The sequence below is a fragment of the Lepus europaeus genome, chromosome 2 (assembly GCF_033115175.1).
Source record: "Lepus europaeus isolate LE1 chromosome 2, mLepTim1.pri, whole genome shotgun sequence".
Lineage (NCBI taxonomy): Eukaryota > Metazoa > Chordata > Mammalia > Lagomorpha > Leporidae > Lepus > Lepus europaeus.
Window position 1 is genome coordinate 129,270,360 of NC_084828.1, and position 27,495 is coordinate 129,297,854.

The 27,495-nt window shown below is 36.1% G+C and overlaps 1 protein-coding gene across 1 annotated transcript; it reads right to left on the reverse strand.

Annotated features, from left to right (window-relative positions):
* Nucleotides 1-13,578: 13,578 nt before the first annotated feature.
* Nucleotides 13,579-25,516, reverse strand: SUCNR1 (succinate receptor 1). The gene is made up of 2 exons (XM_062178474.1): nt 25,474-25,516; nt 13,579-14,565 (listed from the first exon to the last, which is right to left on the reverse strand). The coding sequence occupies exons 1-2, from the start codon at nt 25,474-25,476 to the stop codon at nt 13,612-13,614; spliced, it is 957 nt and encodes a 318-aa protein (XP_062034458.1). The 5' UTR covers nt 25,477-25,516; the 3' UTR covers nt 13,579-13,611.
* Between the last annotated feature and the right edge of the window lie 1,979 nt (nt 25,517-27,495).

The following is a 27,495-nucleotide window of genomic DNA, read 5'->3' on the forward strand; positions in this document are numbered from 1 at the left end:
AACGGCAAAAGGAAGACCTTTCTCTCTGTCTCTCTCTCACTGTCCACTCTGCCTGTCAAAAAAAAAAAAAAAAAAACTCAGATGTACGTCTATACTAGGGTGGAAGTGAAGACATGAACGCAACAATGCATTCATCTATATATTTTTAATTATTTAAAAATAATTTTCAGGGTAAGAATTTGGGGCAGCAAATAAAACTGCTTGGCACACCCACATTCCATATAAGGGTGCCTATTTGAGTTTCAGCTCTGCTTCTGATCCAGCTTTTTGCTAATGTGTACCTAAGAGGGAGCAGGTGATGACCTAAGTAATTGGGTCCCTGCCACCTATGTGGGAGACCACCACTGAGTTGCAGTCTCATGGTCTTGGCGTTGGCAGTCTCAGCTATTGTGGATATTTGAGGGGCGAACAAAGCAGATGGAATCTTTCTCTCTGTCTCTCTTTCTCTCACTGTCTTTATAACAAAATGAAAATCAATAGGTAAAAATAAAAAATAGTTTTTAATTTTTAGAGATAAATACATTTATGAAACAAATCATATGCTGTCTGGGATAGGTAGGGTACAGGTAAAATAAGAACTCCATGTGTTGATAATGTTAATAATGACAACATTGGGAGTTTACTATGTTTTTCCATTATAAATCTCTTTTTGATTTAAAATTGTCGAAAATTCAGATTATTGAAAAACAAATATGTTCTTTTGTCATTATTTATAGACCATAGAATTATAAGAAAATAATAATTAAACCTTCTTAAATGTGCTCAGAATTTTAAATGCTGTCTTAGGGAGAGCATTTTATTTTTAAAGATGAGATAATTTCAGAATTGCAAAATGCAAAAATTGCAAAATTGCAAAATGATGAAAAATCAAATGTTTGTTCTTTCTGAAAAACATGTAAGTAATACATGCTAATGACATAAAATGATTCTTTCACAGTGAAGCTCTTTCAGTTCTATAATCAAAACCACATCTAGTATAGAAATTTCAGTGTATCAATATTGCAAAGTGCAACAAAAAATAAAATTCCCTTTCCCTCATTATTTCCTACCCTCTACATATTGAAACTGCTGCCAAACTTATAAAATCCTTTCATTCCCAAATCATTCAATCACTTCACGTTTACATTTCATGGCCTGAGATTAGAGAGATTATTTAGCCCTTTATTTTATTATCTAAATTTCAAGGTAACTTAACTTCTCAGTTATCATGTAGTTTAAGTTCACATAATAGCTTTCCATGTTATTATGTGTGCTTCAGCTTTAATACTATGAGAAAGCTCAGTATACCTTCCCAGAATGTGATAAAGAAGAGTGTGGACTCTTCCTGCTAGGCTGCACTGCCTGGGAGAGTGAGGCGACGGTGTTCTTCCACAAAAAGCACCAGGGACAGGCTTCGGTGAACATGTCCGCTTTTTCATAGATACATACACTTTTAAAGGGCAGGCAGAAGGGGCATAACTAATTTAAGGCAACACTAATTCTACAGGACAGAACCGACATTGGTGCCAATATGCTTCTCCAATCAGCTTGAAGATCACATAACTAGGGTAGCTTTCCAGGTGGGCCTGGGCCACACCCAAGAGAAGTTTACCTGATTGGCAGAAGGCGGGGTCGGGAAAATGTGCCTGGGCGTCCCACCGCCTGCCAGCAGTCAGTCTAGCTGCATGGGCTGGGCAGGCAGCCTCATGGGATTGCCCACGGAAGAGAAAAATGTTAAAAGTTTTATGAGTAGTGATTTTCATATTTATTTTTCAACCCATTGAATATGTATCCTGGTGCTTTAAGTGACAATAAAAACTTTTACAACTATAAAAATAATTCAATATTCCAACAAATTAAAATATTAAAGACAAGGGAATATTTCATAATATGAATTATTTGAATTATGTCGATTTGAAAACAAATCATACCTTTGACTCCTACTTACTTTCAAATTTTTTATAGTATATATTTACAGCTGAATAGTTTTGGTGATACTTGCAAGCTGTAACCAACTAAGCTGGAGTGTACCAGAACTGAATTTGAGAATAAGATAGGAATTTTCAGGACTTCTTCTCAGGTTATCTAGTAGGGACTGAGAAGGAAAGCAGTGGCTTATGATCCATTTCTCTCATGTTTTGGAGTGCGAAGAGGCACCTAGGAAAGAGAAAAGGTAGTGACAATTTGACCTGATTTTGTAAACACAGTAAATACATGTCTGGCAAATAGATAAGGTCATTCCTTAGAGATTCCTTTTCTGTAGAGTATTTTGAGCAGAATTTCTATGGCTTAGGACTGATATATTTATACATAAAGCTAGAATCTGGCTTACTGAGGAATTGTCACATATGCTTTAACTGTCTTGGGCATAAAATTCTTATCTATCGTAACCTAAATGTTTAAATGACCTGTGGACTCCCTTTGATATCTCACCTATTGCTTTGGGTCACAATGCTTGTCTAATGAGAAAAGGCAGGATGTGGAAAGGTTCTTTCCACATATCAGAGGTTTTTTTTGCTTTGCCTTACTCCTTGATGACTCATAACCTTGGAAACAATAGCGCACTTCAATACTTGTTAGGATCTTTGGACATTTTCTAATTTAAGTCATGGGATTCCCCATTAACTCTTCTGAACTACGTAATTCAGAAATAGAATAATGGATACTGACACTCCTAATAGTTTCAATACAGAAACAAATACATATCTTTTGTAAACATTATAAACAAGGACTAGAAAAAGTTTACTTCTGAGGAAAGTGAATGTTGCTGAGAATTGTGCCTATGCCAATAAATAAAAATTATAAATATGGTATTACTGAATATTCTATCCATGACCTCTATAAATGAGAGCATAGCTTTAAAATAAGAAAGCTTAGTACAATTGAAAATGTGGTAGATATTTCTAAATTTTGGAGGTTGCACACTGGGGGTCTTTTGGAAATGAACAGGCATTCACAGTGATTGCTTTGCCTTGGAAGGTACACAAAAACTTGTAGGAGTTTGAAAAAAAATTGATGTTGCTATCTTGGCTTTTTCATATTCCTTGAAAAATACTGTGTTATAAACAACTAATTGTGTGAGACTCATTCTATTTCATTGACTTGATTACTTGATGACACAACAAAATGAAACGTTTATAAAATATTTCTCTTTATTGGAAGGACACTTATATAATTTTGAAATGAGATTTTTATATACAAACAAACTTTCCTATTCCCTAAAGTTGCAGGAAGCACTTTCCTTGGGCTGCCGGTGCTTAGAGGTTCGCAGAGGCAGTGTAGATTATGTACCTGCTACTAGTCTGAGAGCTTGGAGCTGGAGGATGGCCAGTGCCCTGCAAGCAAACACTCCCACCTGACCTGACCAGAGGTGGAGGGGCAGCGTGGATTATATTCTCCAAATGGTCCATCTGTACTACAAAGGCATCAGATGGGTCAGTTGGAAACTTTCCTATACCCATCAAATGACTTCTCATGCTATTCTGTTCATTTCTTTGACTTTTTTTTTAAACTTTTATTTAATGAATATAATTTTCCAGTGTACAGCTTATGGATTACAATGGCTTCCCTCTCCCATAACTTCCCTCCCACCTGCAACCCTCCCCTCTCCCGCTCCCTCTCCCCTTCCATTCACATCAAGATTCATTTTCAATTCTCTTTATATACAGAAGATCAATTTAGTATAAAGATTTCAACAGTTTGCACCCACATAGAAACACAAAGTGAAACATACTGTTTGAGTACTAGTTATAGCATTAGCATTTCTTTGACTTTTTGAACCACTTATTTCTTTTTCAGTATGTGTTTTTTATTTCTAACATGGTTCTGGAGCCAAGGGTATATGATGCTCCTTGAAAACATTGATGGAAAATGGAATTAAGTACCTAATTTTATTTTAGGGGTGGGCATTTAATGTAGCAGTTAAGATGCCTGCATCCCATATAGGTGTACTTTGGTTGATTTCCTGGTCCCGGTGCCTGACTCCAGCTTTTTGCTAATACAGCAAAGAGGAAGTAGTGATGAGTCAAGTATTTGGGTTTCCACCACCCATGTGGGAGATTTGGATTGTGTTGCTGGCTTCACTTTGGCTCTGGCAGAGTGCCAGCCGTATGGGCATTTGAAGTCAGTGGACATTGGGCTGACACCGTGGCTCATTTGGTTAATCCTCCGACTGCGGCGCCGGCATCCCATATGAGCGTCAGGTTCTAGTCCTGGTTGCTCCTCTTCCAGTCCAGCTCTCTGCTGTGGCCCAGGAAGGCAGTGGAGGATGGCCCAAGTGCTTGGACCCCTGCACCTGCATGGGAGACCAGGAGGAAACACCTGTCTCCTGGCTTCAGATTAGCGCAGCGTGCCAGCCGTATCGGCCATTTGGGGGTGAGCCAAAGGAAGGAAGACCTTTCTCTCTGTCTCTCTCTCTCACTGTCTAACTCTGTCAAAATAAAAAAAAAAAGAAAGAAAAGTCAGTGGGCAGATGGAAACTCTCCCTCTATATACCTCTCTCTCTCTCTGTTAAATAAAATAATAATAAAAAATAATTTCTAAAGGTAAGTTTATTTATGTGAAGAACAGCTTTCATGGCCACATATGATTATTTCAGAGTATATATTTTCCATTAACCTTTTGAAGACCCCTTGCACATTAGAAACATGCAAGCAATGAATATTTATTTAGTTAAAAAATGGATGATTCAGGCAAAAGAAGGTGAGGTACTGAAGTAAGAAGGGGAGAGGGAGCGGGAGAGGGGAGGGTTGCGGGTGGGAGGGAAATTATGGGAAGGGGAAGCCATTGTAATCCATAAGCTGTATACTGGAAATTTATATTCATTAAATAAAAGTTAAAAAAAAAAGAATCTAAAAGCTAAAATAGAAGTAGAATACCCTGGAACAGGCAAACAACAGGATAGAATTGTGAGGGAGAAAAGAAGAAATAGTATGTTGATTTCTGAGAGTGGGTGCAAAAGATAGAGATTTCTTGAGAAAGATAGTGAATTTAGCTTTGGATGCCTTAGTTTATTTTTATAAATGGATGTACAGAAAAGTGGGTTAAAACCTGTGTGCCCAGCTCAGGAATCAATTCACATTCAGAGATAAGACATAAATCAATGGGTGACAATGGAATTTTCTGGTAGAAAAAGAGAGTGAAGATGAAGATGGAGTTAAGAATGCCCACCTTTGTAAGAGATATCTGGAATGAGTACAACAGAGCTGGAGAACTATCAAAGAAAGAGGTCAGGACAGATGTGTAAAATTGATTGTTAACCATTCAGCAAGTTTTATTTTCTATCATTGTTTAAGTCTTCCTATAAATCCCCTTGGGAAAAAATGTTATTTTTGGAGCTTATGAATGGTTCCATGTACAAGAGTAATTCAAAAAATCCAATTTATTTTAGTGAAAAATTTTTGAAGTTCATGCATAGTTTGCTCACAATTTGCATTTTTCCTTGAACTTTTGGAAAACCCTCATGTGCTTAATTGCAAGCTGAACAGCCTCACATATGTCTACCATTTCTCTATTACCAGTGATACACTACTGTCATCTGTGAAAATGCACACTGACACAGAACTGCTCTTTCATTGGGTTTTTCTGCAAATGTCCTCCTACCAATCCTGTCTTGCTACATCAGCTTCTTCCTCTGTTGCTTTTCTTATAGACCAACAGCCCTCAGTAGGATTAACATCCCTTCTAAATGATTCCTTGACATTGTGAGCCAAATTTGTGACCCCTCTTCCAAGTATATTTAGTAACTTAGGCACCTGTTTGTATTTGTCCTCACATATCATGCAAGTCTGTTTTCATGTTTGCTTTTCTCAAAGATTATATACTGATTGGAGGTAGGATATAACAGTTATTCATAACTTAACCAACAGCAAATTTTCTGGCAACTACAAGACATCCAAAGAGTATTTGCTGAATTAATGGATTTGTTATAAAAGTGAAAAGCTGCCATTCAGTTCTACTTGTTTACCCCATATTATTTTAATTTGGAATGTTTTCATGACTCAAGGTGTCAATAGTTTATATATATCTCACTACTCCCTGACGTCGACAGAGTTTATTTGCTTTTAAAAGATTTATTTATATGAAAGGGAGAGAGAGAGATTGATCTTCCATTTGCTGATTCATTTCCCAAAAGCCGCAGTGGGCGAGGCTGGTTCACTCTAAAGCAAGGAGCCTGCAATTCCATTCAAGCTCCCATGTGGGTGACAGAGGCCAGGAACTTGAGCCATTTCTGCTGTTTTCCCAGGTTCCTTAGCAAAGGAGAAGCATTAGAAGGAGAGCAGCAGGGACTAAAACCAAGCTCTGTGCCAGGACACTGGACCCAGTAGACAAAGTTGAATAAGCAAGCATGATATAGGAACTAAATGATTATATGATTGATGTAGTGAGCCTTATTTTCTTTTAAAATACATCAAGTACAAATATGTACTTTTTTTTTTCAATACTTAGTATACTTAGCAAGTGACTTTTTCCCGAGTTACCAGTTTGGGTACAGAAATGGTATCATATAAATCTAATGTTATTTTTTAGTTATATTCCAACCACTCAGCCTTTTTAAAATCTTGCTGCAGTGTGCATTTATGGCTCCTGGAATGGGTATCATTTACAATCATGAACAAATATGTGTACGCATCCTTCTATTCTTGCGTTGCAGGTGCTTTTCCATTTCATTCTCCCGACTGTTGAACATGAGAGTTCTGACTAAGCATCTTGCCCCTGATAACTCCTTCCACTTTGATTTGATGCTACAAGTTCTCATGGGCACTACCACCATTGTCAGTGAAAATGGTGTGTCCCATTCAAGTTTCAAAACAGCTTGATGTTCCAAGAATAGGTGTCAGAGAATCTTTCCTTTGCTTTGTTACTTGGCTCTGTTTGAGGGTTTGTATGTGGGAGGTGTTTCTCACACAATTATGATGATTGTACCCCAATGCTGTAGAAAGCATTTTGTGAAGCAACTGTTCTTGAAATAGCTTATAGCACTCTTCTGCCACAACTCAGACACCAGTACTGGGGGGGTGGGGGGTGCTTGGAATGACAACAGTAAAAATCCCACTGATCCACATAGTGCTGCACTGAGAATTGCCTGTGTTATGTGTCTAAGGCTCCTTCCATGGATAAGATTTGATTGAGTTTTCCTGCACGAATCTGTTTGACAGTGAAGAGTCCTCCCAGTAAAGCCCTACATGCATACAAACTGCATGCTGCTCCACCTGTGGGTGATACTCTCCATCCTGCTCACCAGCATAATAAATACCAAGGTTAAGGGAATCATTTTTAATGTATGCATATAAGTCTTGTCAAATATTTTCATTTTCTTACACACCAGAATATTTATTAGGTAATTTTAATTTATTAAAAAAAAAAACCCTCAGGGAAGTGTTTTCAATGCAAGCCTATATATCAGCTGTTTCAACATCTGCTGTTAAAATGGATCCTCTCATCCTTTCACCCTATATAATTTTAAAACTTGCTACAAATAAACTTGGATGACCACTTTTAAAAATATGTTTTTTTAGTTTTTATTATGTATTTCATGTATTCGAATGAGTGAGGAGAGAGAATATTCTCATCTATTGGTTCACTCCCCAAATTCTAGAATTGGGAGCAGAGCATGGATTTGAATCCTAAGACCCAATATGGGATGTGGAAGTGCCAAGGCCTAAACTACCAGGCCAAACATCTGTCCCATATGCACTTTTATAAATGTTGTGTCTTAGTACACATTGGGTGGAAAGTTTTAAAATTATAATTTGTTACACAGATCCTAAACTTCCTGTATTCTCAAGGGTTAAATCTCTCAAATGAAGAAACTGTATTTTCAGGAAGGAAGCATTAAAATTTTTTCTCCACATATCAACTTTTCCTGTTACAAATGAAACTCCATAATGTCCACAAAGGCTTGTGAACAACTTTCTTGTGTGTGTGTATATTTATGTACCACGCATACATACATATTACATGTGTATGTATACTTCTATATATATTTATTTCAGAGCAAGAGTGAATGTGCTAAAGAAATCTTCAGTTAGCTCATTCACTCTCCAAATGCTGTCAGCAGCTAGGGCTGGAACAGGGACTTTCTTGTTCATGATTTTGTGGTTTAAATTTGGGGATGTTATTTCAAAAGAGATTATCATAGAGAATTCCTGTTTCTTTAGAGTCAGACAAATCTGTGTTTCAATGACTACTTTGACACTTGCCTTGAGAACTTCTTTGCTAAGTCTCTTGAAGCCTACTTCCTCATGAGTAACTGAAGGTAAAAATACAAATAAACCCCCAAACCTTTGGAAAGTCTAAGGAGTTATCATAACAAAGCCTAATTTCCTTTTTTAAAAAGCTTTATGTATTTATATTTATATTTATGTATTTATATTTATTTATATTTATTATGTTATATTTATGTATTTATATACATAAAGCTTTTTAAAAAAGGAAATTAGGCTTTATTATGATATAAAGAGAATTGCAAATGAATCTTGATGTGAATGGAAGGGGAGAGGGAGTGGGAGAGGGGAGGGTTGTGGGTGGGAGGGAAGTTATGGGAGGGGGAAGCCATTGTAATCCATAAGCTGTACACTGGAAATTTATATTCATTAAATAAAAGTTAAAAAAAATTTTAAAAAAAGCTTTATGTATTTACATGAAAGTCAGAGCTACACACAGAAAGAAGGAGAGGCAGAGAGAGAGAGGTCTTCCATTTGCTGGTTCACTCCCCAGTTGGCCACAACAGCTGGAGCTGCACCAATCCAAAATCAGGAGCCACGAGCTTCTTCTGGGTCTCTCACGTGGGTGCAGAGGCCCAAGGACTTGCGCCATCTTCTACTGCTTTCCCAGGCCATAGCAGAGAGCTGGATCAGAAAAGGAGCAGTCGGACTCAAACGCGCTCACAAGGGATGCCGGCACTGCGGGCTGCGGCTTCACCTGCTATGCCAAGTGTTGGTCCCCTAATTTCTTTTCTTTATGTGAACTTACCCATACATTAATATAAGTATTTATCTGTACAGATTGAAATGTGGCATGGAAATTATAATAATCTGATATCCTTAGGAATCAGGTCAAATTATTACATTAGAGCTAGCATTAATAAATCTAGAAAATTTTATATTTCAATACTTTTATTTTCAGTAGAAAGTTACCAACCTGCAAATTTTTCAATTAAATACTCTCCATACTATTAATATTTAGACAAAATCTGACTGTGATGCATTGGCTCTGGGATTCTCACTAAAACAAAATGTACACAGTTTTCTGCGTTATAGGATTTATTGTTGCTTTACTAAAGAAGCCAACTTCCTATAAACGTACATTGGTCATTATTCAAAGAAATTTCTACATTGACATGTGACATATTCTCGAGTTCATTTCATGGTGTGAAAACGTTCATGGATTCAGTGCCATATGACAAAGTTCACGATTAGAAAATAACACAATATCCTGTCAGGGAAACAATGTTACTGTGACTCAACGGCATACTAAAACTAATTATCACATCATCCTGGAGATCTTTTCCTAAGAACTCTATAGAAGATGTCGCTGTGATTCATCCATAAATAAGGTCAAATTCTGACTCTGATGTGTATCAACTTCCATGTGATGGTGCTCTACCCCGCGGTGGTGAAGAACATGTGCTCTCTCACGTCTGCACGGCCTTGAGCAAGTCTCTATGCCTTGGTTTCTTCATCTGCAAACTTCATAGGATTTGGTGGGAGTTGAGTGGGTTAAAATACAGTTCTGAATTGCTTGACAGCATTCCATGAAATTCCTTGTAGTGATTCTGGGGTAAATGTCATAGAATATAATTACATGAATAAAACTAGGTATGATGTAACTAAGTAATAGGATCTTATGGGACCGCCATCATATGTGCATTTATATATAACATCATTATGTGGAGAATGACTGCATAGAAAGTGGAGAGCAATAGAATCTGGCATATTTTAAGTTCTACCAAAGTGTTATTGCTATTATTTGTTTTGAGTGTTTAGAAAGAAATTTTCTCCACAATTCCTGACCCATCATATTTTTTTTTTCCCTCTAGGATGCAAACACACTGAGTATTCCCATAGGAATCCAAATAATGGAGATCAAGGCACCTGATTTTTTACCAGTAAGCCATGAGTAGAAAAAGAGGCTTGATTCCAAAAGCAATGTGGGATTTCCTCACTAACATGAACGTATAAATCTAGTCAGAGATGGAACACCTGGGAATCCTGAGACTTCTCCTATATTTGAATAGGGACTTAAAGCAGAATCTCTTTCACGTGATGGTAGGCAGTTTTGGGAAAAAAAATATTTATGCTTCTTTTTATTTTATATGCATTTATAAACAAAAATATGAATCCACATAGTTTTGCATTTTAAAAATGCCTATATGTGGGTTGTTTATGTCTGACATATTCAATCCTTGTAGTTAATACCTGTTTCCCTCATGGGTGGGCTGAATACGTGACATGCTGATGGCACTTGACAGAGAAGGGTACAAGAAACAACTTAGGAGGGTGGCTTCGTGCTGTAATGTGTAAAGCTACCACCTGCAGTGCCAGCATCCCATATGGGAGTCTGTTCACATCCTGGCTGTTTTGCTTCTGATCCAGTTCCCTGCTAATGGCCTGGGAAAAGCAGTGGAAGACTTTGGAAGCAGTGGAAGTGTTTGGGCCCCTGCAATACATGTGGGAGATCTGGATGAAGCTCATGGCTACTGACTTTGACCTAACCCAGCCCAGCCCAGCCCAGGCCATCATTTTGGCCATCTGGCGAGTAAACCAATGAACGGAAGGTCTCTCTCTTTCTCTCTGTCTCTCCCCACTCCAATAACTCTTTCAAAATAAATAAATAAATAAATAAACCTTAAAAAAAGAGACAAGTGAGAGTAAACTATGCAGGGCTGACAGTTGTCATCCTCGTAATGAATATGTATATTCATATATTTTCAATTGGAGTGGTCTAAACATTGAATTCTTATCCTGCGTGTTTATTATAGTATGCTTTCACTGCCGTCCCGGAACAAAATACAACACTCATAGTAGACCATAATTTAAAAAGTATCTTGCTAGGTGCTATGAAGACAATGAAAATTTTGTCATTGTTTTAACTCACACACTTTAGCATGGACTGGAATCTATATTTTTATAATATATACATACAAAAATAATGCATTTCATCAAAACAGCACTTCACAGTCGTCTGGAAACTCCATGGTAGGGAGTTTTATTTCTAGATTTGGGGAGAAGAGAATCTAAGGGAAAGTTTTACCAATGATTGACAAATAGGATGAGATGAAGCTTGAAAGATGCTTAGCACAAAGTGAAGAAAGTTCTGAATAATGAATAGTGAAGCAGCAATCTGGTTGTAGGGCATAGATTGTGATGCCAGTGGCGGGAGATAACCCTGTGAGAGAAATTGAGATGGTGCCAGATTGAAGAGTGCTGGACTGAATAGTTTAGACATCTTTCTGAGACACCAGTGGCCAAAAAAAGACAAATTACAAAGGCCTAGCATTCATGCCTATGAAAACCACAAAACTAGCAAGGAGTTCCACAATTTATTGTTAGTGATTCTCACAATTATCTCATATAAATGGAGTAGCTCTTAGAGTTTTAAAAGTGGAGACATTTTTAATCTGTTAAGGATTAAGCTGCCACATGATAGTTGTGAACCAAATAAAGGTTAGAAATGTGTTATATGTACATATTTGTTGACTTTTTGAATACAAGGTATGTGGAGGAGTTTATGTTTCACAAAACATTTCACTGACTTATTAGAATGAATAACTCCCTGCCACTGCTTTTGATAAGTGGGTAAAGAGAAAAATTTAATTTCATCTTTGCAAATTAAAACTCATGAATAAAACAAAAATTGAAGTTATTATATGCTACCAGTTTTGCAGAAATAACTAAATTCTTATTCCTTAGTGCCCTTTCTGTGACCCTTTCTGATGAGAAAAATTCAGAAATTCTTTCAGTTCCTTTCATGGTTATAACATTTTATTGGAATCTAAAAGCATTATTGACAAAGGCAAATGACTAAAATATCTGAAAGCCTAGCACTAGGTAAGAAAACAAATTCTCTGTAACATGTTTTTATATTATGTCAGCTGTTTGTATTTTTAAAATGTTAACCAGGAAAACTTGGAGATTTTGGAATAGTAGAATATAATACCACCAGAGTGTTTCAGAACAGAAAGTACAATGGAATTGTATGTCTGCATTCATGATGATTGCTTTTTCCTTCTCTTTGCTTACTCGTTGTAACTAATGACACCAAGGAAAGGAATACAGATTGTGGCGATGATTATATCTTGTTTTGCATTAGTGAATTTGATACTTGTTTGACTTTAAAATTCAGCACCTATTCTCTACACCCCACCCCACATTTGTTTTGTGACATGAATTGCTGCCTAATTATCCTATCAGGGAAATGTCTATTATCTGTATATGATATTCCTATGTTCTCTAATATAAAGTACATTTTATCTAAAACATTTTTTCCAATGATCTTACATGATGTCCTATGAAAGCAAACCTCACTCAAGATGTGAGTCGCTCGTGCCAAGATAAAGTCATCCTTGTAAGTTATCTCAGGGCTTACAAAAAAAGAGTACAGAAAAATTGCGATACTTCCCTGAGAAAGAGAAACCTAACCTAATGCTTTAGATGTTATCATTTTACTTCCTCTTCTTTGCTGGTTTTATATTAATATATTTTATAATTCAGCATTTAATCAATATCAGCAAAGCAGTTAAATTGTGATAATAAAATACCAGATGGCGAAATCATCATAAAAATAATGTATTCGTTTTTATTCTGCTGTGTTTTGCTTTGTATTTCCTGATAGGCATTTTGATGTTCTATAAGTCTGAAATTTTTGCAACTGTTCTTATCATATCTCTCTAGTATTTTGATAAAATCATTTGCACTTAAATGTCTTAATAGCCAAGCTCAAACATATTTCCATTTCCTCTTTTTGAAAATTATCTCTTTAGGTTTTATTTAACATAAATTAAGATTAATTTTATTATAAACAATAAACAGACTGATAAATTAGAGTTGGCCCTGATTCATGACAATCTTGGTCTCATTATCCATATAGCCTTCTTACTCTTTGTTAATGTTACTTTAAACTTATAACATGTTACTTTTAATTTTTTTAGAACATGTTGCTTTTAATTTTTTAGAACACAACTTCTAAAATCAATACATCTAATCTTCTCTTCACTTCTCACATGAAGTTTTTGGATTACATAAACAACAATAATGCAGAAAGTTGTGCCAAAATATTTGTGCTTTTATTTTTTAAACAATCTGATCGATGATTCAATGCAGATAATTTGTTGTTTTGTCTACCTCCTATTCCTTAATCAAGATGTTCCCACAGCACCTAGGTTTGGACTTACATGCCCAAACATTAGACAGTGCTAGTTCAGCTCCTTTCCCTAGTTAAATAAAGAAACCTCTCATCCCCTTCTTTTCATATATTCTGGGTATAACTTGTCTTTAAGTCAGGGTCAGATATGCTTTGAATTATGTCTACAAGTTAAAATAAACTCTTAACTGGTTTATAGCTGCACGCATAAAACAATTGGCTTCACAAGCACTTCATTTTTTTTCTAAATGAAAACTCAAGTTCATAAGCTCATTTTCTAAAGGATGTAAGAAATTTTAAGTATTGCCTAAATTTGTTCAGCAACATCTCCCTGAAATGATCTCCCATGAGGAAATAGAAGACAGGGTTGATGACACTGTTCAGAAATGCCAAAGGCCGAGTCACAATGTATAAGGTGTTGATAACGACCTGAGTACATTGGTGCTGCTTCCAGTTCCCCAGGCGTGAAGCAATCCGCACATTCCTCATGATGTGGTAGGGCGTGAAAAGCACAGAGAAGATGACCACTGCCATGATAACTAAGTTGAGAGGCTTTTCAAGGGGCAAAGCGGTAGTGAGCTGCCTGCTCCAGTGCTTTAGAAAGAGAACAATCTTGTAATAAAAGAAGCACATCACGAGCAGAGGAATGAGGAACCCCAATAAGGTCAGACATATGCTGTAAACGAGGTTGTATTCAGGTTCCCCAGAACTTGCATAATCATTACAGTGGGTGTTATTTTCAGTTACGATAGGATTTATAAGAGGGAGTATAGGCAATAACTCTAAGGTTACTAAAACCCAAATGGCCAAAGAGATTAAAATAGCAAGCTCCTTTTTTTGCAGAAGGTGTTCTCGGAAAGGATACTTTATGAGCAAGTATCTATCGATGCTGATGAAAGTGAGGAAAAGAATGCTGGTGTAGAGGTTCGCGTGGAGCACGTATCGGTTGCTTATGCAGAGCACATCTCCGTATATCCAGTCACTATTGGCATAGTTTCTCATCAGCATGGGAAGGGTGCACAAAAACGCGAAGTCAGAGATGGAGAGATTAAAGAGATAGATGTTACTGCTATTCCAGTTCTTCATACAGAAGAGGTAGCCAAAAACAACGATTGTATTTCCAAGGATTCCCAAAATAAACTCAATCCCATAAAAGATGGAAAGGTAGTACTTTTCCAGGGAAGCCTCCGCTGCCAGCCAGTTTTTGCAGGTTTCATTCCGTTCCTAAGGAAGAGAGAGAAAACATGTTGATGAAACATTGGATTGTGACTAGGGACAAAACTGTGCAGTATATAATAATAAAAAGTAATACTTGAAAGATGAACTAAGAATAGTAGTTGGGGTGGGCTCTGTGGCACAGTGGGTAAAGCTGCTGCCTGCAGTGCCCACATCACATATGGGTGCCAGTTCAGGTCCTGGTTGCTCCACTTCCAATACAGCTCTCTGCTGTGGCCTGGGAAAGCATTAGAAAATGGCCTAAGTCCTTGGACCCCTGCACCCACGTTGGAGATCTGGAAGAAGCTCCTGGCTCCTGGCTTCAGATTAGTGCAGCTCCAGCTATTGTAACCAATCAGAGAGTGAACCAGTGGATGTATGACCCCTCTCTCTCTGCCTCTCCTCTCTCTGTGTAACTCTGACTTTCAAGTAAATAAATAAATCTTAAAAAAATTGTAGTCTATATTTAGTAAGGAATACACACACACAAATACATGCACTCATATATGAAAGGTCTTCAAAAAGTTTGTGGAAAAATGTGTTATGAATATACTGTGATTGAATTTCAAATTTATTTTGCATCAGAATTAACTTGTCTTATAATTCCATTTTCCACATCTTTTTGAGGTACATTTAAAATACTTTCATGTTAATGCACATAACCATGAAAGTGACAAATGCTTTAATACAAAACTATGTTGACTACCTTTAAATGATGTGATAGGCACCAGGGATAATAGTGTGAGTAAAACAAAGTCCCTAATTACAAGTAATTTATAATCTTTTGGATCAAATCAGAAACTAAACAAATAAATGATGTAACTTAATTTTACATATTTATTTATTTTTTATTTTTTGACAGGCAGAGTGGATAGTGAGAGAGAGACAGAGACAGAGAGAAAGGTCTTCCTTTGCCGTTGGTTCACCCTCCAATGGCTGCTGCAGCCGGCGCATCGTACTGATCCGAAGTCAGGAGCCAGGTGCTTCTCCTGGTCTCCCATGGGGTGCAGGGCCCAAGCACTTGGGCCATCCTCCACTGCCTTCCCGGGCCATAGCAGAGAGCGGGCCTGGAAGAGGGGCAACCGGGATAGAATCTGGCACCCCAACCAGGACTAGAACCTGGTGTGCCGGCGCCGCAAGGCGGAGGATTAGCCTGTTAAGCCACAGCGCCGGCCGTTATCCTAGTATTTTTATAGAAACTTTCTTTTTGGTTTTGATCTTATTGGGATTTAAAAGACATTTTTTAAAGAGAGATTTATTTCATTTGAAAGGCAGAGAGAGAGAGAGAGAGAGAGAGAACTCCATCAGGGTCTCCCACCTGGGTGGCAGGGGTCCAAGTACTTGGGCCATCCTCCACTGCTTTCCCAGGCATAGTCGCAGGGAGCAAGATCAGAAGTGTTTTAGCTGGCACTTAAAACTCCAACTCCTGTATGGGATGAACCCTGCCTTAGGATTTATTTTAAGCAGAGCTTCTCATACTTAAAAAAAAAAGAAGAAGAAGAAGAAGAAGAAGAAGAAGAGGAAGAGAAAGCAAAAGGCTTTGAGGATCTGTTTAACAAAATATTAGCCAAATCTTTCGAAGTCTTAGAAGAGATGTGGATAACCAAAAAAAAAAAAAAAAAGGAATGTCAAAGGATCTCAAGACTTAACCAAGAAACATATTCTCCAAGTCAAATCATTAAAAGTTAAGGACAAGGAGACGATTCTAAAGACCATGAGAAAAAAAAATATTAAATTACATATAAGCCTGATTGATAGTAGACTTGTCACCACAAACCCTATCGGCCAGAAGATAATGTGATGACAAATTCAAGTTTTCAAAAGGGAAAAACAAACCCCTTTCAACTAAGAATGTTATCTCCAGCAAAACTGGATAATATTTCTCCCAGAGAAGCAAAAACTGAGGTAATTCATCACCCCCAGACCAGCCCTATAAGAAATCCTGAAGGAAATTATACATTAGAAGTAAAAAGATCATAACCCTTACAAAAATAATTACAGTATGAAATTCTTTACAAAGCAGATGCACAAAAGAGAAAGAAAATACAACCATATCATGACCATGAAACTACCAAGACACAAAAATAAACAATAAGGCAGGCAGAAAACAACAGAGAATATATAAAACAATCTAACAAATTAAAAATTCTTAAAAATCTTAGTCTAACTAACAAAATAGAAGGAAAAAAAATTAGACATGATGTAGAAGACATCCCAACTGATATCATGCAAATACCAAATTCATAAGAAACTGCCATGAGCAACTATATCTAACAAATTGGAAAACCTTGAATAAATGGATAAATTCCAATATACATCCAGTCTCCCAAGATTAAACCAAGAATATATAGGAAATATAAACAGACAAATAACAAGTAATGAGATTGAAGCAGTAAGTAACCAAGTCTCCCATTAAACTCTAGGACATGACAGTTTTAAAACTGAGTGCTACAAAAAACTTGCAGAGGAACTAATTCCAATAGTTCTCAAACTATTTCAAAATATTGAAAAGGATGGAATCTTGGCAAACTCTTTTTATTCTGATACCAAAACCAAAGACACAACACACAAAGAAAACTACAGGTCAGTATCCTTGATTAACATAAATGAAAAGATTCTCAATAAAATAGCAAACTGAATCTAAAACTACATTAAAAATTCATATATCATGATCAAGTAGAATTTTTTCCCAGGGATATAAAGATGATTGAACATTCAGAAACCAATCAACAGTGGCCAGTATTGTGGAGTAACAGGTAAAACTTATGCCTGCAATATAGGCATCCCACAAGGCATGGGTTAGTGTCCCAGTTACTTCACTTCCTATCCAGTTAGCTACTAATAGCCTGGGAAAAGTAGTGCAGATGGCCTAACTGCTTGGGCACTTGCCACCCTCATGAGAGACCTGCATGAAGTTCCCTGTTTTGGCCTGGCTCAGCCCTGGCAAATGTGGTCATCTGGGGAGTGAATCAGTGGATGAAAGCTCTGTATCCCTCTCTCTCTCTCTCTCTCTCTCTCTCTCTCTCTCTCTCTCTCTGTAACTCTTTCAAATAAAATGAATAAATCTTAAAAAACAAGAAAGAAGAACAAAAAAATACCATCATATCAGTATACAGAAAATCATTTCATAAGATTTTGATAAGATTCAACATCCCTTCACGATAAAAACTCTCAGCAAGTTAGGTACAGAAAATACATACATCAAAGAAATAAAGGTTTGGAAGGACAAATAGACATACCAAGTAAGCAAAAACTGAAAGCCTTTTCCCTCAGATCTGGAACAAGACAAGAATGTTCACTTTCACTATTCTTAATATAGTATCGGAAGTCTTACCATGAATAACTAGGGAACACAAAGAAATAAAGGGCATTGAAAGAGGAAGTCAAAAGATCTGTTATTGCATATGATAGGTTAAAACCTAAACACTACACCAAAAAAAAACCTGTTATAACTGTTAAAATCGATTCAATAAATTTGCATGATATAAAATCAAAATCAAAAAAGTACATTTTTATATAGCAATAATGATCTTGATACAAGAAGATTACAAGAAGCTGCATTAATAATAGCTAAAGAAAAATAAATATTTAGGAATAAATATAACTAAGAAAGTGAAAGAGCACCATGCACTATAATGAAAGCTGTAAAACATTGATTAAAGAAATCATAAGGCAGACACAAAATTAATGAGTAGATATTCCTTGTTTATGGATTGGAAAAACTAATTATCAACATTTTTATACTACCTAAAATCATCTACATATTCAATGCAATCCCTATCAAAATACCAATGACATCCTAGGCAAATTGGTTTATATGAAACTGAGACACTTCTTCACAGCAAAGGAAGCAATCAGTAGAGTGAAACGACATCCAATAAAATGGTAGAAACTATTTGAGAGCTACTTATCTGACAAGGATCAATATTCAGAGTATATCAATAAATTCAACAAAATAAAATAACTATCCAATTAAAAAATGGGCAAAAGCCATGAATAGACAATTTTCAAAAGAAGAAACACAAATGACTGACATATGTAAGAAAAAATGCTCACTTTCATTGGCTCTCAGGGAAGTGTAAATAAAAGTTACAATGAGGTATCACCTTACCCCTGTGAAAATGGCTGTTATCAAAAAAAGTAATAATTTCCAGTAAGAATGTGGAGAAGGGGGAACTCTTATACATTTTTGATGATAATGTATGTTACTACAGTCACTTTGGAAAGAGTATGGTATTTCTGTAAAAACTAGAAATGGAACTGCCATGCATGCAATATAGCAATCCTACTACATGGGTATATATACAAAATACATGAACTCATAGCAAAGAGACACTTGCTCTACCATGTTTATTACAGCACTATTTCCAATAACCAATGTATGGAACCAATCAAGGTATCTATCATATGTATGCATCATATGCATGTATACATCATATGTATGTATACATACATAATGGTATGCAATTCATCCTTAAAAAGAAATCCTGTCATTTGCAGCAAAGTGGATGAAATGAGAGGACATAATGTTAAGTGAAATAAGCCAAGCAGAGAAAGACAAATACCACGTTTCTCCCTTCTATGTGGCAGCTAAAACATTCAGTCTGTACACAAAATAGTGACTGTAGAGGCTTGGAGGGATAGAGAGGATAGAGGGAATTCAGCTTTAAGCTACCAAACCAGAGTTGGATTGAAGAAATAAGTTTCTAGTGTTACAAAGCTTAGTGGGAAGACTATAGTTCATAATAACCCAGTACATACCATATGAAGTAATGAAGAAAGAAGCTCCAAACCTCTAATATTAAAATTATGTCAAAGAAGGGAAAATATTATCATGTTTTGAGCAGTATGTATTGTATACATGCATTGAAGTATTACATTGTAGTCTATAAATATGTAAAGTTGTTATTCATAGAAAGTTTTAAAACATCTAGGGAACACAAATAAATTTCTTTAGTTTCACATGTGTTGTTCATCCTCATAGCTTCATTTCTGGAAAGAGCTATTTCATTAACTGTTTTTTGAAATTCTGTCATTGATTTTCAACCTACACCAATTTGGGTTCCGACTCACTGCACCCTCAAAATTACCTCCACATTATCTATCCAATAGTCATTTTTCAATAATCTTATTTCACTTCTCATCTGCTTTTCACTTTATGACTTCTAAAACACTTTTGCTTCTGCCTGTGAAACGACACTGTCTTAGTTTTCTTTCTTACTTCTCAGCTGTTCCTGTGCAGGCATTTCTGAGATTCAAATGTTAAATGTTCAGTTTCTTTTTTTTTTGTTTTTTGTTTTTTGTTTGTTTTTTTTTCCATTTATTAAACTTTTATTTAATGAATATAAATTTCCAGTGTACAGCTTATGGATTACAGTGGCTTCCCCCTCCCATAACTTCCCTCCCACCCGCAACCCTCCCCTTTCCCGCTCCCTCTCCCCTTCCATTCACATCAAGATTCATTTTCAATTCTCTTTATATACAGAAGATCAGTTTAGTATATATTAGGTAACGATTTCAACAGTTTGCCCCATATAGTAACACAAAGTGAAAAAACTACCATTGGAGTACTAGTTATAGCCTTAAATAACAGTGTACAGCACATTAAAGACAGAGATCCTACATGATATTTTTTTTAAATTAATTAATTTTCTATGCCATTTCCAATTTAACACCAGGTTGTTTTTTTTTTTTCCATTTCCAATTATCTTTATATACAGAAGATCGATTCAGTATATAATTAGTAAAGATTTCATCAGTTTGTACCCACACAGAAACACAAAGTGTAAAAATACTGTTTCAGTACTAGTTATAGCATCACTTCACATTAGACAACACATTAAGGACAGATCGATCCCACATGGGATGTAAGTACACAGTGACTCCTGTTGCTGACTTAACAATTTGACACTCCTGTTCATGGCATCAGTAATCTCCCTAGGCTCTAGTCATGAGTTGCCATGGCTATGGAAGCCTTTAGAGTTCGCTGACTTCGATCTTATTCCGATAGGGTCATAGTCAAAGTGGAAGTTCTCTCCTCCCTTCAGAGAAAGGTACCTCCTTCTTTGATGGCCCCATTCTTTCCACTGGGATCTCACTCACAGAGATCTTTCATTTAGGTCTTTTTTTTTTTCCAGGGTGACTTGGCTTTCCATGCCTACAATACTCTCATGGGCTCTTCAGCCAGATCCGAATGCCTTAAGGGCTGATTCTGAGGCCAGAGTGTTGTTTAGGACATCTGCCATTCTATGAGTCTGCTGTGTATCCCGCTTCCCATGTTGGATCGTTCTCTCCCTTTTTGATTCTATCTGTTAGTATTAGCAGACACTTGTCTTGTTTGTGTGATCCCTTTGACTCTTAGACCTATCAGAGCCATCAATTGTGAGCTGAAATTGATCACTTGGACTAGTGAGATGGCATTGGTACATGCCACCTTTATGGGATTGTGTTGGAATCCCCTGGCACATTTCTAACTCCACCATTTGCGGCCAGTCCAATTGAGCATGTCCCAAATTGTACATCTCCTCCCTCTCTTTTTCCACTCTTAAATTTAACAGGGATCACTTTTCAGTTAAAATTTAAACACCTAAGAATAATTGTGTGTTAATTACAGAGTTCAACCACTAGTACTTTGTTGTTGTTCTAGTACAAATGTTCAGTTTCTTAAATGTTAGTTCTGTGCTCATTATTCCTCAAAACGCTGCCTGGATGATCTCATGACCTCATCCTTTTTTGAGCTTTAATGATCATTGATATTATCAACAACTCTCTTTTCCAGCCTAGCCCAGATGTCTTATAAGTCTTAGTAATTCATAACTGCTGCTGATTGATTTTTATTGGCATCTCTGCCTCCAGATACTTTATACTAACCTCTCTAGTTTTTTTTGTTGTTGTTTGTTTGTTTGTTTTTTAACTAATTCTATTGAACTTCTAGCTAATTCAGTATGTGGATCTGTTATCTACCTAAATTTTGGCCTCAGAAATCTCAAAAATATGCTTGAGATCATTAACAATGAATAAATCCCAGCTCTTATTGACTGTAATGTCTGGATATTTCTCAAATCCATCATTATGGTTCCATATCCTTTGCCATTAATCTAGTCCAGGCCTTCATCATCTCTGCCTTGGACTATGCCATACCTTCCTCTTATTTCCTCACATCTTTTCTAGTTCTTGTTCAGTTTGTTGGTCATCGTAACCAACAATTTTGAAAAAATACAGCCGCAAATCTGATCATAATGCTCTCTTTGATTAAAAGCCTTAAATGAACAGTTTGTTTAGTCATACTATTTGTTGAACTCTTTATGTAATATAGGGTTACTCTTATGTGTATAAAGTTAATTGAAAATAGATCTTAGTCAAAAATAAGAATGAGAATAGGATAAGAGCGGAAGTGTGGGTGGGAGAGCAGGTAGAGTGGGAAGAATCACTATGTTCCTAAATTTGTATTTATGAAATGCATGCAGTCTGTATATCTTAAAGAAAAGGTTTCTGGGGGAAAAAGCCTTGAATGATTTCCCACAGATGAGGACTAAAGTCCAAATCCTTAATGGTGAGTTCACAGCTGCATGATCTGGTGGTCCCTTTGTGTTTCACTTGAACTTCAATTGGCATTATTTTTCGTGCTCTTCTTTTTTTCTTCCTGTTCTTTTAATGTCTTCATTATATTCATTCCCTTCTGTCTGTTTTTTCACTGCTATTTTCCTCCTGTGACTCTGGCTCATCATCACACACTTTTAACTTTTGCTTCTTTTATGACTCAGTCCAAGTGTAGATTTCCCAAGGTAGATCCTCTGATCCACAGACTAAACTACAGGGTTTCCATGTTATGTTCTCATTGTATGTGCGCTGAAATCCTTTATAGTATTTTTCTCAAGTTTGTTTACTCATTGTTTATCTTCTACATCTGGCATAGTTACTAGAAGACAGCAGATGGTCTGTGCTTGTTGAGTGAAGACGGGAATATAAACACCTGATTGTTTATAAACCATCTTTATAAATATTTCCTCCACAGTCAGATAAGTTAGTTATAAGTCCACTAAATTAAGCCCACTGTGATATTTTATTATAAAAGTAGACAGTATATATATTGTAGAAAATTGACAATTGGAGTTGTTGGAAGCTGTGATTTAAGAGAAATTTATACAAAGAAAGATTTATGATCAATTTATAAAAGAAGGCATTTAATGAAGAGTTTACATCTGAAGTCAATAAATATAAGAAATTCTAGAAAGATATAAAGAGATTCCAAATAGATTATATTGTGTCATTTCTCAGTTTGTCTGGACTTCGTATCTTTTGTTTTTATGAAATTCAGCATGCATTTGATAATATTAAGGATTTAAAATTCATAGGAATATAGCAAAAAGGAAATGGACTTTAAAAAGGTAACAGACTTTACATTTTCAATCAGAGGGAATTCTTTAATGGTATGAGTTTTTTACTATTAAAAATTCTCAGAAGTTTTCAATCTCCTAGAAGCAATCTTTCTTGCCTTCTGTGACACAACAATCTCCTTGTTTCTCTCCTATCATCACTTGTAGACTATTTGTGGCCTAATATTTCTTTGCCCAAGATTTCAATGTTGCAGTTACTCAACATTTGTTATTTTGAGGGCAGTCAAAAAGCTGTTGCACACACTGGAATGAAGATTTTAACAGTAGAAAAATTAACAGTATAACTAGTTCTCAAACAGTACTTTACACTTTGTGTTTCTGTGTGGGTGCAAACTGTTGAAATCTTTACTTATTATATACTAAATTGATCTTCTGTATATAAAGATAATTGAAAATGAATCTTGATGTGAATGGGATGGGAGAGGGAGCGGGAGATGGGAGGGTTGCAGGTGGGAGGGAGGTTATGAGGCGGGGGCGGGGGGAGGGGGGAGCCACTGTAATCCAAAAGCTGTACTTTGGAAATTTATATTTATTAAATAAAAGTTAAAAAAAAGAAAAAAAGAAAATTTACATGAGACCAGAAACTCATTTTTGAGTATACTCTCTTTTTGGTTATAACCTTTATTTACTGCCTGGTAAGCACTGACTTCCCAGTGGTTTCTGAAACTCATGTAAGAGCAGAGAGATTTGACTGCCATGGGAGGAGAAGACAGGTGGAAGCTAGGTCACCAATGGCCACCACTCAGAAGCAGTGACTGCTGAGAAGTCACAGAGAGTTCCTTACTGTTATTCCAAAGGTGTTGGAGATTGAGGGAGGTGGTAGAGGGAGACACTATGAGGGCTGGGATAAAGAAAACAAAGACTAAATAATCACCTTTGCCTTACTTCTCTTAGAGTTATTGCTTCATTATTTTTGAATTAGTCTTAGAAACTGAATTACCAAATACGTGTTAATTGTGTAACACTTTGAAGATGCAAATAGGCAAAAACAATAAAAAAAGTCTGCAGATCAATCATTCCTAATTTGGGGAATCCCTTCAATACTGTAATATTTATTTGGATTTATATTTTTAAAAATGACATGCTTTTTATGATACTTTATGATCTGTGTCTTTGATATATTAGTTTAATTCCCAAAATTTATTACTAAGTCCATAATGTTAATAAATTACAGTTTTATGAAGTCAATATTTTCAGGCCAGTTTGCCAGCAGGACCCACAATTCTAGAGTCATATTCCAAACTGAGTGATACTTGTAGTTCAGTGTGTTTTTAGATTGGCCATAGTAATTCTATAAACTGATGAAGTAAGCAAAGCTCCCAAATGAAGGGGAAATTCTCTCATGAAAAACTAATATTCTTGCTTCACTTTCTTGTGGGTGCAGTCTTAATTTTTAAGAAATGGAAGTAGTGATAAATAGATTCTCTTAGATTTGAATGCATCACTTTAACATGTTTTGTTTTTCTGAAAAATTGATATTGCTAATTAAAGTGAAATCATTAGTTCACAGTCCAAAAATATATCTAAGACTATTAGAATTTTATTTAATTTGCTCATAGAGACAGATCAGTAGTACTCATTTTTAATTTGAGAAAACTGCTTCTTGTACTTTAAGTAGATCTAACCTTTTGAACATGTACATTTTTGAAGCCTAAATTTAGTATACATATATGTTTGATAATTCCTTGGTTTCAAAAATTATTTTCTTAAAGTCATAACAAATAGAAAGCTTGTGATATTTTCATTTTTAACTGCCACTTTAAGACAAATTTACATATAATATGTAGATTTTTAATAAGTAATTTCTTTGATACAAAGCCATTTAAATAAAAATATATATTCATATAATAAAAGATGCAATATTGATAACTTCATTTTTACATATTCCATAAATTACACTAGAAACAAAGATATTAACATTTATAGTATGACATAAAACTGTGTTATTAATTTCTTTAGGAATATCTCATAAGTTAAAGAAGGGTCATGAAGGTAGAAGAGCAATGGTTTCTGCAATTTTCCATTTTTATTTGGAAAGTTACATTCTTAAATCATTTCACTTTTACACACATAAATGCTAAATGCCAAATTTATTTTTTTAGAAAGCTTTAATTTTTAGTATCTATAGTACATTATTTTTTATAGCTGGAAATCTTCTATATGTTTGTTCCACATGATAGGAACTCTATTTTTTTCTGTAAATGATTATATTTATTTAAGTAAATTCAATTATCATTTTTGTTGAAATAGCAAAGGTACTGAGACCTTAGCAAATATAAGAAATCCCTTTAAATAAACAATATTTGTTAATTATACTAAATATTAAATTCGGTAGAAAACATAGGTAAAAATTCTACAACTTTTTACCTTCTTGTTCTGTTTTACATTTACTTGTGAACAATTCACTTAAACATCACTTTAAACTATAAATGCTCTGTGGCCACTTGTTAAAGAAGCCCCGACAGGAAGTCTGATGCTATTTTATGTGTGTGAGACATGAGTTGCAGCAAAGTTTACTCACCATTCTGTTGAAGATCTGCTCCCTGGACAGAAGCTCTGCCAGCAGCTGGATACAGCGTGTGACCCAGGGCTGTGCTGCTGCACATGGTTTCATGCAGTCTGATTTGCATATCATGTAGCTAAGATGAACAATTCAGAAGTCCAGAAATATGTACTCAGTCAAGCTCCAAGTCAGAAATGTGAATGTAGGGAACTTCTGCAAAGTGTGAGAGAAAACAAATGACTCGTTTTGTACAAAACGCTGTTAACAAAAAGGTTTAAAAAGAATAATGTCAAAGTAATTTAATCTACCTCCAAAACAACAGAGAAGCATACCTTATTTTCATATTTATTTGCACATGTAGATATAAGAAAGGATAAACACTGTCTATACTGGGTATACAGTTGCTTCTGCTTTTTCATCTTTTTTTTTTTTTTTGACAGGCAGAGTGGACAGTGAGAGAGAGAGAGAGAGAGAGAGAGAAAGGTCTTCCTTTTTGCCGTTGGTTCACCCCCCAAATGGCCGCTATGGCCGGCACACCATGCTGATCCAAAGCCAGGAGCCAGGTGCTTCTCCTGGTCTCCCATGTGGGTGCAGGACCCAAGGACTTGGGCCATCCTCCACTGCCTTCCCGGGCCATAGCAGAGAGCTGGACTGGAAGAGGAGCAACCGGGACAGAATCCGGCGCCCCAACTGGGACTAGAACCTGGGGTGCCAGCGCCGTAGGTGGAGGATTAGCCTAGTGAGCCGTGGCGCCGGCCCCATCATTTTTTTCAAACACATTTTTTTGGTGATTTCTGTATAGGCATACACTAATTAAACTGCTGTTGGAACCATAAAACTAAAATTTTGGAGAGAGATCTGGATTTATGCTCTGTGAGTGTGTTAGCAAAGGGGTAGGAGAGCTTTAGGTTTTTCCCATTTTCTTTTCTGGGATTACACATAAATAATACACCAGTGGCTAGGGATTAGGGAGAGAGATGCTGTGTAAGTGAGATAACCTCTTAGGGTGGAAATTTACACATCCCAAGTGAAGCTCTGAATAGCCCTGGAAGCACAGCAACATGTTTCAGAGAGGAAGCACACCTGGCTTTTTCTGAGGATCATATTAGATTTATACTCAAGTAAACCACTCAGTCTGTTTGATTTGAAGCAAAGGGATTATGTTGGGAAGTCCCTGACTCCATAGGCAATAGAACTTCCATTTGAATGCCATATAAGCTGAATGTTGAATTAGCAGGGACAGATAGAAATCCAGAATGAAGCTTCATTGCAGTCATTCTGCTAGCTGAGCGTTTCCCTTTCTCAAAATTTCAACCTACAACTCAGAAACTTCCAAATAGCTATGCACACACAAATACATATATGGATATATATTACATGAAGCATGTACATGTCTGAAATACAAATGTATTTATATGTATACATATTTATACATAAAATGTGTACATTTATATGAAGTAATATCTCTGAAATTCATTGAATTCTCATGATTTGCTAGGTTTTGCACTTAGCATTTTTATGCATTGAAAGTGCATAATCATCTTTGGAAGTTGTTATTACTTTAAACATTTTCTCAGTCTACAAATTTAAGATCTGAGGCTAAGAGAGGCTCAGAAAAGCAAATTAACTCTCCAAGGTCATAGAATCTGGAAGAAGAGAGGCTGCAGGTTTTATACTTTGATTCTTTGAAAGTAACTTCTCTAATGTTTGACTGCCTGCAAGATTGACCATACCCTTGATGCAAGATGCAAGGATTAATAACAGGTCTTTTTCAGAAATGTAGTTCTTTTATACAATCAGAAGGAAAAAAAGTTAAAATATTATTTCAAAGGACAAAGGGAATTTGAGTAACCAGAACCAGGGATGTCAATTTTGACATAATTTAACATAGATTTTCTTTAAACAACAAAGGGACTTGGAAATATTTCACCAGTTTCTACTCCCATTCTGACGGAAGACATGGACAAATTCCTCTTTGTGGAGTGATGAGACTTCCCCACTTCCTCTTTCTTCTCCCCACATCCTGACTTTCATCTCCTT